General features: G+C 35.6%; 1 protein-coding gene across 6 annotated transcripts in view; it reads left to right on the top strand.

Moving 5' to 3' along the window:
* Window positions 1-12953, top strand: part of NPFFR2 (neuropeptide FF receptor 2) — a 364459-nt gene that overhangs the window by 201187 nt on the left and 150319 nt on the right. For 5 of the 6 annotated variants that reach the window (XM_045056236.1, XM_045056238.1, XM_045056235.1 and 2 more), the window contains one exon: window positions 2535-2632. In XM_045056236.1, the coding sequence (XP_044912171.1) occupies window positions 2592-2632 (41 nt within the window). In that variant the 5' untranslated portion in view covers window positions 2535-2591. The remainder of the gene's footprint in view (window positions 1-2534; window positions 2633-12953) is intronic. The other variant, XM_045056240.1, reaches the window with a different exon arrangement.

Raw genomic sequence — 12953 nt, 5'->3', positions numbered from 1 at the left:
AGAGCCTGCTTGGGATTCTCTCTCTCTCTCTGCCCCTCCCCTGCTCACACTCCCTTGCTCTCTTTCAAACATAAATAAGTAAACATTTTTAAAAAAATAGTGCGATCATAAATAGTTCATCAACCAAAAGATACTGCAAAAACCCACTCTTGAATTTTTTATGTCAAACATTATTTTCATGTTTTGTATACGAAAACTGATGTTTGTAAAGAAATAAGATAGCAAAATATAGGCAGGTTATGATAAATATGCTAATTTTGGAGCGAATATTAGAGCATATTTTAATGTATTGACAGAATTGTTTTTTCTTTTTAACATATTTGATATTTGTTTCTTACAAAGAAACTTGTTTTATATACTACTATGAGATAATCTCACTATTATAAAACATGGATGGAAGGAATCCAAATTACAAGTATGCAACCAAAGAGATTTGAGAATTTACATAAATAACAATTGTATGTTATTTTTAAAATTGGCATTGGAATCTTCTGACATTAAAGTAAAATCCATTTTGAATTAATTGAAGTTCATTTTAGTTAAAAATTATAGTAAGATCACAATGTTACCTACTTGATCAAGTTAATAATGGAATCATAGAAACTGATAAAATAAAGCACAATTTAATATTAAACACAAGAAGCTTACATGTCGGCTTTATAAACTTTGCACAAATATACCACTTCATCACTAGATTAATCAGCTGATTACCTTAGCTAATTTTTAATATTTAGTGGCTCAAACAATTCCAACAGCACTACAAGAAATAGATTGACTAAAATGAGCCACAGTGAACTGAGCTTTCTGCTTTTATCTGTGTTGACAAGTCCAATCGTGGGTTAGTGTAAGAATGTTTAAATATTAATTTCAGTTAAAATTCAAAATGAACTTTACAGGGTGCCTGGGTAGCTCAGTTGGTTAAGCATCTGATTCTTTTTTTCAGTTCAGGTCATAATTTCATCATCATGAGATTGAGTCTGGCTTGGTGCTCTGTGCTGGGCATGGAATCTGCCTGAGATTCTCTCTTTCCCTCTTTCTCTGTCCCTCCCCTTCTTGCATGTACGCATGTGCCCTCTTTCTCTCTTAAAAAAATGAATAAATACTTACAAAGTCAAAACCAGAAAACCTCAAAACATTGATAAATAAAAATAAGATAGAGAAATTAGGTTGGTGATCTTTAGATTTCCTTCCAAATCAATTTCTCTGCTATATGATAGTTAAATGATCTAATGACATTGCAATTTCTTAGGGCTGCATTTAATCTCCATTGTGTGCCATTATGATCCATTTAAAAATTTTCGGGAGCTGATATTTGGTTGACTTGTATATCAATTTGAATTAGGTAGTTTGTAATTTCCAGCATTTCTGTGATTTTTTTTTAGCTGTGGGTATTATCAGGTATTCCTTTAACAGCAGGATTTATTCAAATAACTTTCAATAATAAAGCGACATGGTGTGTTCAAATTATCCTAATGTTCATCTAAGTATAGATTTATGGATAAGAAATGTTTTAGAGATTATATGCATGTCCTCTGAATCAAAGCAACCAAAGTAGAGTTAACACTTGGGAATTTCATTCTTACTATAATTTGAATGCATTTAGACATACTGCGATTTCTGATGAAGCTGTTATTAAACATGGCGTTAAGATCTCAGTGGCTTTCTGTTTCCAACCAAGTAGGATTAATTGGTATGGAAATTATTCTCCCATGTAAAACAGCTAAAATACTGGACAAAATATGAGAGCTATTTTTCAGACTTTGACAGCAGGCAGTGCAAGACTGTGGTCACTGCAAGAGGGGGAATGCATAAAGTGAATTCTACACTTACCCTAGCTTTCTGGCTAAAGACAATGTTTGGTCTGCAGCAGAAGGGATATGGAAGATGCTATGTCTGGAGGTTAACTACACTGTTTATAACAAATGCTCTCTTGAAAAGAGACTTGAGGGGCCCAACTCCATGGCTGCCATAGTCTAAACCTTACAAATTATAATTCCACTTCTCCATACATGTACATGGAGCAGCTCCACATGGGTCTATCTTCTTGAGGGGGAACTTAGAAGAGAGGGCTTAGTGAACTAACTGCAGACTCTGCCTTTGAAGTTGGTTTTGGGGCCTACACAAGTACTCACTGTCTCCTTCCACCACTGTCCATTCTAAATCCTCCTCACCCTTAGCTTTTATCTGTATGTCATGTTGGCTTACCTGGTGGTATGACCCAAACTGTCATTCTTGAAGGATCTCAGCCCTTGGAAACTACTTACTTTTTAGGCGTTGTCCTTTCAGTTATAATGGGCAAGGGAGTCCGAAGAGATAACCAAGTGGATCAATGGAATTTTACACATTCTTTCCCACTTAGTAAAAGCAGCCCTACCTCCTCTTCATGATCAAGGCAAATTATCTCTTCCAAGATATTGAAGTCTCTTCTTGCTTGCTGGTTTCCAGACAAGAGAAGTTCAAAATGCTGAAAGGACAGCCATAGCTTATGGTTCAAAAAAACACCCTCACTGTGGTTTTTTTTTTTTTTTTGGCAGGCGTTCACCCCACCATAGGAGTCAGGACCTCTAATTCTACAAAACCCAGAGAGGTGGATGAAAGCACAAATTCCCCCAGTGAGTCATTGGGAAAGATGGTGAGTGGGACTACTTAACACGTCAACGTTTGATTCCTAGGCCCACATAGACTTTCTTCTACAGAGACAACCACCTAGAGTTTTTAGCTGTAGTTTGTGTACTGCATTGTGGAGGGACATTCTGCCCATTACCATATGTACACCCATATGTTTCCACTTCAGAACTCTTTGTGTCCAATATTCCAGTGTTTTCCTTCCAGGTTCCTGGCCAGCTGGCCAGGCTTCTGGTCACTTTCCAGGAATCTATATATAGTTTCCATCTCTGCCTACTTTTCTTTCCACACAAAGTGGATGCCAGGTGCACCATTTAAAGGTCATCCATTGGGAATATTTTCCCTTTCATTGTCTCTCAAAGTCACCCCTGCGTGTGGCTATAATTCAGCTGCCATTCATTTTTAGCTTACGTCCATATACTAACTTGAACTATCTGAAATCCAAGCTCAGAGCTTTTTCTTCTTTTTCAGCTGCACCTATAGAACACTCCCACACACATGCCTGTAAATAGGACCTAAATGTGGGGTGCTGGTGCATCTATGGGGTGAAATGGGGTCTGGGTTATCTACTCATATATTCTTTTAATGGACTACTGCTTACAATATCCATATTTATGACTCGGCATGTCAACATAATCCAGCTCAAATGGATACTGTGGTCACGTGTTGAATTAATGTCCCATTGCCATGTTATCAGGGTCGGGAGCATGCCAGGATTTGTTTTTCAAAAGGCACCTGATTCACTGCTGCAGATGGAGTAGCCTTATTGCAGAACCCTGCACAACCTAACAATCTGCACTGTAATTATCTTAATGGAGCCTGACATAAACTTAACACTGTATCTCCATAGCCCTGCCACATCTGAGTCCATAGATTCTGCCCTATTGTATAGCCTAAGTGGAAAATCTGCTTCCAGCACAGTTTGAATCTGCTATAGGGCTCTTTTTGCTCCAGGCTCTACTCAAGCTGACAGCTTTTAGTGTCAATGCAACTGACACTAGGTGTGCAATGAATTGCCTCCAGAATGTAAAGATGCCTACCATTATCGTGCTGCTTCCTTTAAATTAAGGAGTGCATGCAAGATGCAGAAATTTGTCTAATAAATACTAATTCTGAGGTGATGCCAGTGGATTCCTCACCAGTGGACTCCTAGGAAATTAATTGACTCTTCATTTGGTTAATCTCCTATTTTCTGAAGCACAGTTTGACCAGGACATCCAGTGTGCTAGCCGCCTCTTTCTCTTTTTGACTAGACATCATAGATATCATGGTTTAGGATTTTGTTCACCCAAAACTGTAGGCTCTTTGAAAGCGGGGATCATGGTTTCTCCTTCCTCTATATAGCCCCCAACCTGGTAGAGGGTTCAGTAGAGCAGCTCAATAAAAACTTGTCAAATAACTGGCTGTTTCTTAAAACTGCAGTTAGAAGTCTCTAAGCCATTTTTTTTCTGGATGTCTCCCTTTTTAAGGAGTAATTTTTTTCCTGGAATATCTGAGAAAGTACAAAAGCCATTTCTCCATCTGCAGTGTAAGCCCACTTATTACTGTGGAAGATAACAGTTTTTGGTTTGTATGGTTATAAGCATGGGTACTAATATGGATAATATTATGTCCAAGTAAAAATTTTTGGTAGAATGTTATTTTACATTAACTACATTAATGTAAAAATTCTTTCATGTTCTCAGAAGCATACCTGAGATAATCATCTGAAGCTTGAAAAATATCCACTTTGTTTTAAAGTGACAGTGTTAATGTATTTGGTTGCACTCTAGTGTTTCCTGGGGCTGAAAACATGTTGAACATTTTAGCTTTCTAACCTGTAAACAAATAAAAAAAAAGTATTTAATTCCCTAGGGGGACATTTTATTTCTGAAGTTTTATGAACTGCTCTCTGTTTTCTCCTCAGGACCCACAGCATTTAAGTGGCTAGTGCTATATAACCTATAATGTGGGGAAACTATGAGATGAGGAGATTCAAAGTTATTATTTTCTCATTTATCTCTCTCTCATGCACACAGAGGAAGTTTCAACACTTGCAGTTTCAATTCTTGCAGGGGGAACATCTCAGAGATGGGAATAAAGGAAAGGTGGATTCTGGGTTCTAAAGTGAAGAGGAGGAAAGGGATGAGGTTTAGATCAGATGAATTCAGTCTTATGAGTAGGTTTGGGGCAAAGTCATCTAAGAGTGGATAGAGATAAAAAGATTTAACCCTGGATCAATAGTATCTATTTTTCTTTTTGCCTTAGGCTCCAGTATGAGTTGGCATGATACTTTCACTGATCTTGTCTTTACATAAACGTCAATAATTCTGTTCATGATGGAACTTTCAGCATTAATTTGGATGTTTTTAAACATAATGCACTAAAATACTACCTCTCATAATTATTGAGTTCTTTGACACCTCATTAAACTTTGCATCAGAGACATTTACCTTGACTATAGTCCCAGGCTGGATAAAGAAGAAATGGGAATAAAAAAAGAATGATTTCTGCTTTGGAAAACTGGATAGCAATTCATACATAATAAACTAGCATATTATATGGGTGCATGTTCTTAGTGAACATCAAGTATAACAGGGTTTTTAAAAATTGTGCTAAAATTTTTCACAGAGCTAGAATAAACAATCCTAAAATTTGTATGGAACCACAAAAGACCCTGAAAGCCAGAGCATTCTTGAAAAAGAAAAGCAAAGCTGGAGGCATCACAATTGCAGACTTCAAGTTATATTACAAAGCTGTAGTGATTAAAACAGTATGGTACTGGCATGAAAACAGACACATAGGCCAATGGAAAGAATAGAAAACTCAAAAATGAACCCACAACTATATGCAACTAACCTTTGATAAAGGATAAAAGTATACCTAATGGAAAAAGTCTCCTCAAAAAGTGGTGTTTGGAAAACTGGACAGCAACCTGAAAAAGAGTGAAACTGGACCACTTTCTTATACCATACACAAAAATAATTTCAAAATGGCTTAAAAACCTAAATATGAGACAGGAAACCATCAAAATCCTAGAGGAGAACATAGGCAGTAAGTAAGCTCTTTGACATCAGTTCATAGCAACTTCTTACCAGGTATGTCTCCTGAGGAATGAAAAACAAAAGCAAAAATAAACTACTGGGACTTCATCAGAGTAAAAAGCTTCTGCACAGCAAAGGAAACAATCAACACAACTAAAGGCAACCTTCAGAATGGGAGAAGAGATTTGCAAATGACAAATCTGATAAAGGGTTAGAATCTAAAATATCTAAAGAACTTTGAAACTCAACACCCCAAAAATGAATAATCCAATTAAAATATCAGGAGACATGAACAGACATTTTCTAAAAGAAGACATACGCATGGCCAACAGACACCTGAAAAGATGCTCAGCATCACTTATCAGGAAGATGCACATCAAAACTAAAATAAAATATCACCTCCCACCTATCAAAATGGCTAAAATCAACAGCACAATAAACAACAGGTGTTGGTGAGGATGTGAAGAAATGAGAATTCTCCCACACTGTTGGTAGGAATGCAAACTGGTGCAGCCACCCTGGAGAACAGTTATGGAGGTTCCTCAAAAAATTAGAAATAGAGCTATGCTACAATCCAGCAATTGCACTATTAGGTGTTTATCCAGAGGATACAAAAATACTGATTTGAAGGGATACATGCACCCCAATATTTATAGAAGCATTATTAATAATAACCTAATTAGGGAAAGAGCCCAAAGGCCCATTAACTGATGAATGAATAAAGAAGATGTAATTTATACATATCCAGTGGAACATTAGCCATAAAAAAGAATGAAATCTTACCATTGGCAATGATATGGGTGGACCTCGAGTGTATGGTGCTAAGTGAAATAAGTCAGTCAGGAAGACAAATACCATGTGATTTCACTCACGTGGAATGTAAGAAACAAAACAGATAAACATTGGACAAAAAAAAAGATGCAAACCAGAAGACAGACCCTTAGCTGTGGAGAACAAACTGAGGGTTGCTGGAGGGAAAGTGAGCAGGGGTATGGATTAAATGGGTGATGGGTATTAAGGAGGGCACTTCTTATGATGAGCACTGGGTGTTGTATGTAAGTGATGAATCATGAAATTCCACACCTGAAACTAGTATTACACTGCATGTTAACTAACTGGAATTTAAATAAAAACATGAAAAAAATTGTGCTAAAAATATAGTATAAAATTACCATCTTAACCATTTTTAAGGGTCCAATTCAAAGGTGTTGACCTATATACTCATGTTGTTGTGTAACATCTCTGGAAATTTTCTCACCTTGCAAAACTGAACTCTATGCCATTTAACAATACTCCCTCTTTCTTCCTCCCCTTAGCCCCTAGTACCTGACATTCTACTTTTTGTTTCTAATCAATATGACTCCTTTAGATTCCTCATATAAGTGGAAGCATAGAATTGGTCTTTTGTGACATACTTCACTTAGCATAATGTCCTCAAGATTCATTCATGTTGTAACATGTAACAGGCTTTCCTTTCAAGACTGAATAACATTCCATTGTACTATTTGCTGTTGATGGGTATTTGGATTGCTTCTAGTGGGCTATTGTGGATGATGTCGTTGTGAACATGATGTGCAAATACCTCTTCAAGACACAGCTTTCGACTCTTTTGGATACATATTTAGAAGTGGTATTGCTGGATCTTACGTTAATTCTGTTCTTAATTTTTTTTTAAGGAACTGTTATACTGTTTTAGAGGTAAAGTGAGTTTTGCCATTTCATAATCCCACCGAAAGTGCACAGAGGTTCCACGTTTTCTATCCCTTTCTATATCTTCGGCAGCACTTCTGCCTATTCAGGTTTTTGGCTCAGTTTTTAATCACACTATTTACTTTTTTGTAGTTGAGTTATAGGAGTTCTTTGTATATTATGGATATTAACGCTTTATCAGATACATGATTTGCCAATATTTTTCCCTGCTCCATAGGTTGGTTGTCTTTTCACTCCATTGATTGTGTCCTTTGCCCAGAAGTTTTTAAGTATAATGTAGCCCCATTTCTGTATTTTTGCTTTTATTTCCTATGCTCTCAGTGTCAAGTCCAAGAAATCTTTGTCACATTCAATGTCATGAAGATTTTCTTTATGTTTTATTCTAGGATCTTATAGTTGTTGGGTCTTTCATTTAGGTTTTTAATCCATTTGAGTTAATTTTAATATATAGTTTGATCCAACTTTGTCTTTTAATAACTGTAGCTTTGTAATGTTTTAGGGAATAAGGAAGTGTGAGACCTCCAACATTGTTCTTTTTAATGCTTGCTTTGGTTATTTGTAGTCCCTTGAAATTCTAAATGTATTTTAGAATAGATTTTTCTTCTTGAAAAAATTTGATAGGGATTGCATTGATTCTTAGATCACTTTGGGTAGTATGGACATTTTAACAATATTATGTCTTCCAGTCCATGAACACAGGATGTCTTTCCATTAATTTGTGTCTTTTTAAACTTGTTTTATCATTATTTTGTAGTTTTCAGGCTTTCATCTTTTTTTAAAAGTTTGTTTACTATTTTGAGAGAGAGATCACATATCCGTGAGGGAGGGACAGAAAAAGAGGAGATTCCACTCTGTCAGCACAGAGCCAGACTTGGGGCTCAATCTCAACAGTGAGATCATGACCTGAGTTGAAATCAAGAGTTAGACACAACCAACTGAGCCGCTCAGGCACCCTAGGCTTTCACCTTCTTGCTTAGGTTCATCCATAAGTATTTTATGCTTTCTAATGCTATTATAAATGACATTGTTTTCTTAATTTCCTTTTTGGATTATTGATTGCTAGTATATAGAAAATTGATTTTTGTGTATTGATTTTATACCCTGCAACTTTACTGAATTTGTTTATTAGTGTACTGACTGTACACTACAAAGTACTATGGAGTTTATATTTGACAGCAGTATGGCGCAGGGGATGAGACTAGTCCTTTGGAACCCCACACTGGTCAGACTACATATGAAAGACTGTATCTGGTTATGCTTTCAACTTAAGAGGGACTTTGGCTAAATAACCAATATTCTGGAATTCCAGGATTGTATTATCTGCTTTTATATAATGACACTATTTTTATGGCACAAGAAGCAGATTTTACATTTGTTACTGTAAACAATAGAGGACACATTACTAGGTGGATATTTACCAGAAATAATCTCTACTTAAGGAATTCACTCATTTTAAGAATTGTCTAATGGGGGATACCTGGACGGCTCAGTCGGTTAAGCGTCCAACTTCGGCTCAGGTTACGATTTCACAGTTCATGAGTTCAAGCCCCGCATCTGGCTCTCTGCTGTCAGCACAGAGCCTGCTTTGGATCCTCTGTTCCTCTCTCTCTCTGCCCCTACTCTGCTCATGACTGTTTGCTCTCTCTCTTTCTCTCAAAAATAAATAAACCTTAAAAAAAAATGTCTAATGGAATGAATTAACTCAAAAAACTATAAGCCTCTTACCTCCATTAGCTTCCAAACTTAGATTATAAAATGATAATGTTGGAATATCATCAATCTGTTGAAATATTTTCATTAATAATTTGCCAATAATTGATATATATCAGTAAAACTGAAATTTGATATATCTATTTTATTTTGACATATATTAGATAAATCCATATTTTTTGTGATTTACACTTTTTTTTAAAGTATACTTGGCACACAATGTTACATTAGTTTCAGGTGTACAACATAATGATTCAACATCTCTAGACATTATGCTGTGCTCACCACAAGTGTAGATAACCTACGTCATCACACACTATTACAGTATCATTGACTGTATTCCCTATGTAGTGCCTTTTATTTCCGTGACTTACTCATTCTATAAATGGAAGTCTATGTCTCTTTCTCTCCTTCACCCATTTAGCCTATCCACCCCCGCTTCCCTCTGGCAACCATCAGTCTCTCCTCTTATAGGTCTGATTCTGCATTTTGTTTGTGCATTTGTTTTGTTTTTTAGATTCCACAAGAGTAAAATTGTATGTTTGTGTTTCTCAGTCTGACTTATTTCACTTAGCATAATACCCTTAAATCCATCCATGTTGTTTCAAATGGCATGATCTCATCCTTTTTTATATCTACATAATATTCTGTTGCATTCATGTGTGTGTGTGTGTGTGTACATATAGACCACATCTTTTTTTTAAATTTTTTTCTTTTTAATGTTTATTTATTTTTGGCAGAGAGAGCATGAGCGGGGGAGGGGCAGAGAGAGAGGGAGAGACAGAATCGGAAGCAGGCTCCAGGCTCTGAGCTGTCAGCACAGAGCCCGACGCAGGGCTTGAACTCACAGACCATGAGATGATGACCTGAGCCGAAGTCAGAAGCTCAACTGACTGAGCCACCCAGGCACCGCAGAGACCACATCTTTATCCATTCATCTATCAGTGGACACTTAGGTTGCTTCCATATCTTCACTATTATAAATAATGCTTCAATATCTGTAAAAGCATATATATCTTCTCAAATTAGTGTTTTTGTTTTCTTTGGGTGAGTATCCAGTAGTGGAATCACTGGATCATATGCCATTTCTAATTATTTATTTGTTTGCTTATTTTTTATTTTAGTTTTAGAGAGTGCAAATGGGGGAGAGGGGCAGAGAGAGAGAGAGAGAGAGAGAGAGAGAGAGAGAGAGAGAGAAAGAGAAAATATATCTTAAAGCAGGCTCCACACTCAGTATGGAGCCTGATGTAGGGCTTGATTCCAGAAACTTAGGATCATGACCTGAGCAGAAATCAAGAGTTGGATACTCAATCAACTGAGGCACCTAGGCACCTTTCTATTTTTAATTTTTTGAAGAAGCTCATACTATTTTCCACAGTGCTGCACCAATTTATGTTCTCACCAACAGTGCATAAGGGTTTCTTTTCTCCACATCCTTGCCAATAGTTACTTTTTGTCTTTTGATTCTAGCCATTCTGACAGGTAAAATGTGATATTTCATTGTGGTTTTGATTTGCATTTTCCTTTTGATTAATGATGTTGAGCACTGTTTTGTGTGTCTTTGGCCCTCTACATATCTTCTCTGGAAGAATTTTATTCAGGTTCTTTGTCCATTTTTTAATGAGATTATTTTTGTTTTGGTGTTGATTTGTTTAAGTTCTTTATATATTTTGGATATTAATATCTTATTGGATATAGCATTTGCTATAGCATTTGCTATCTTCTCCCATTCAGTGGGTTTCCTTTTTGTTTTGTTGATGGTTTCCTTTGTTGTGCAAAATCTTTTAGTTTGATGTAGTCCCAATAGTTCATTTTTGCTTTTGTTTCTCTCACCTTAGAAGACAATTCTAGAAAAATGTTGTTATGGTTTATATCAAAGAAATTATTGCCTGTGTTCTCTTCTAGGATTTTGATAGTTTCCTGTCTCACATTTAGGTCTTTCATCCATTTAGAATTTATTTATGTGTAAGGATCCAGTTTCATTCTTATACAGGTGGCTGTCTAGTTTTCCTAGCACCATTTATTGAAGAGACTGTCTTTTCCCGGTTGTATTTTCTTGTCTCCTTTGGCATAGATTAATTGACCATCTAAGTGTGGGTTTATTTCTGGGCTCCCTATTCTGTTCTGTTGATCTATGAGTCTATTTTTATGCCAATTCCATGCTGTTTTGGTTACTACCGCTTTGTAGAATATCTTGAAATCTGGGATTGTGACACCTTCAGCTTTGTTCTTTCTTAAGATTTCTTTGACTATTCAGGGTCTTTTGTGGTTTCATACAAATTTTAGTATTACTTGTTCTAGTTCTGTGAAAAAATGCTATTATTATTTTGATAGGGATTTCATGAAATCTGTATGTAATCTTTGACTAATATGGACATTTTAACAATATTTATTCTTCCTATCCATGAGCATGGAATATCTTTCCATTTGTGTCATCTTCCATATTCTTCATCATTATTTTATAGCGTCCAGAGTCCTGGTCTTTTACCTCTTTGGTTAAGTTTATTCCTAGATATTTCATTATATTTGGTGCAACTGCAAAGAGAATGGTTTTCTTAATTTCTCCTTCTGCAACTTCACTATTAGTGTAGAAATGCTACTGATTCCTGGGTGTTAATTTTGTATCTAGCAACTTTACTGAATTCAGTTATTATTTCCAATTTTTGATCGAGTCTTTAGGATTTTCTATGTACAGTATTATGTTATCTACAAATAGTGGCAGTTTAACTTCTTCCTTACCAAATGGATGCTTCTTATTTCTTATTGCTGTGGCTAGGACTTCTAGTACTGTGTCTAATAAAAGTGATGACAGTAGACATCCTTGTCTTGTTCTTCATTTTAGAGGAAAAGCTCTCATTTTTTCACCATTTAGTATGATGTTAGTCTTGAGTTTTCAATGTGGCCTTTATTATGTTGAGGTATATTTCATCCAATGCCATTTTGTTGAAATTTTTTTCATGAATAGATGTTGAATTTTGTCAAATGTTTTTTCTTCATCTATTGAGATTATCATGTGATTGTTTATCCTTCATTTTGTTAATGTGTATCACATTGATTTGTGAATACTGAACCATCCTTACACTTCTTCAATAAATCCCACCTGATCATGATGAAGGGGATCTTTTTAATGTATTGTTGTATGCAGTTTGCTAATATTTTGTTGAGGATTTTTGCATTTATAACAGTTTTTGACCTATAGTCCTCTTTTTTTGTGGTGTCTTTGTCCAGTTTGGGTATCAGGGCAATGCTGGCTGGCCTTATAGAATGTGTTTGGAAGGTTTCCTTCTTTCCCAGTTTTTTTGTTGTTTGTTTGTTTGTTTGTTTTGTTTTTTTAAAATAGTTTGAGAAGAATAGATATTAACTCTTTTTTAAATGGTTGGTAGAATTCACCTGTGAATCCCTCTGATCCAGGACTTTCATTTTTTGGTACTTTTTTTTGATTACCAATTCAATTTCATTACCTGAAATCAGTCTATTCAGATTTTCTATTTCTTCTCGATCCCATTTTAGAAGACTGTTTCTAGGAATTGATCCATTTCTTCTAGGATGTCCAATTTGTTGGTGTATAATGTTTCATAGTACTCTCTGTAGCCCTTTGTATTTCTATGATATAAGTTGTTACTTCTCTCTCACTTCTTATTTAAGTCCTTTCTCTTTTTTTCTTGATGAGTCTGGCTAAGGGTTTACCAGTTTTTATCTTTTCAGATAAATAAATGTTTTATTTTATAAATGCATGTAATTTTAAGGGGTTCATTTCTGAAGTGGATATGAATACAAATTTATATGTTCATATAAAATATATTAAGAAAACAGGGATCTGAAAATTAGTGGTTTAAATAAAAAATCGAAAGTTTCTAATCTCTAATACCCAAAGCCTGTAATGTT

Source organism: Felis catus, chromosome B1 (assembly GCF_018350175.1).
Source record: "Felis catus isolate Fca126 chromosome B1, F.catus_Fca126_mat1.0, whole genome shotgun sequence".
Classification (NCBI taxonomy): domain Eukaryota; kingdom Metazoa; phylum Chordata; class Mammalia; order Carnivora; family Felidae; genus Felis; species Felis catus.
The sequence above is the reverse complement of the archived record's forward strand: the minus strand, read 5'-3'. Positions and strand labels throughout refer to the sequence as shown.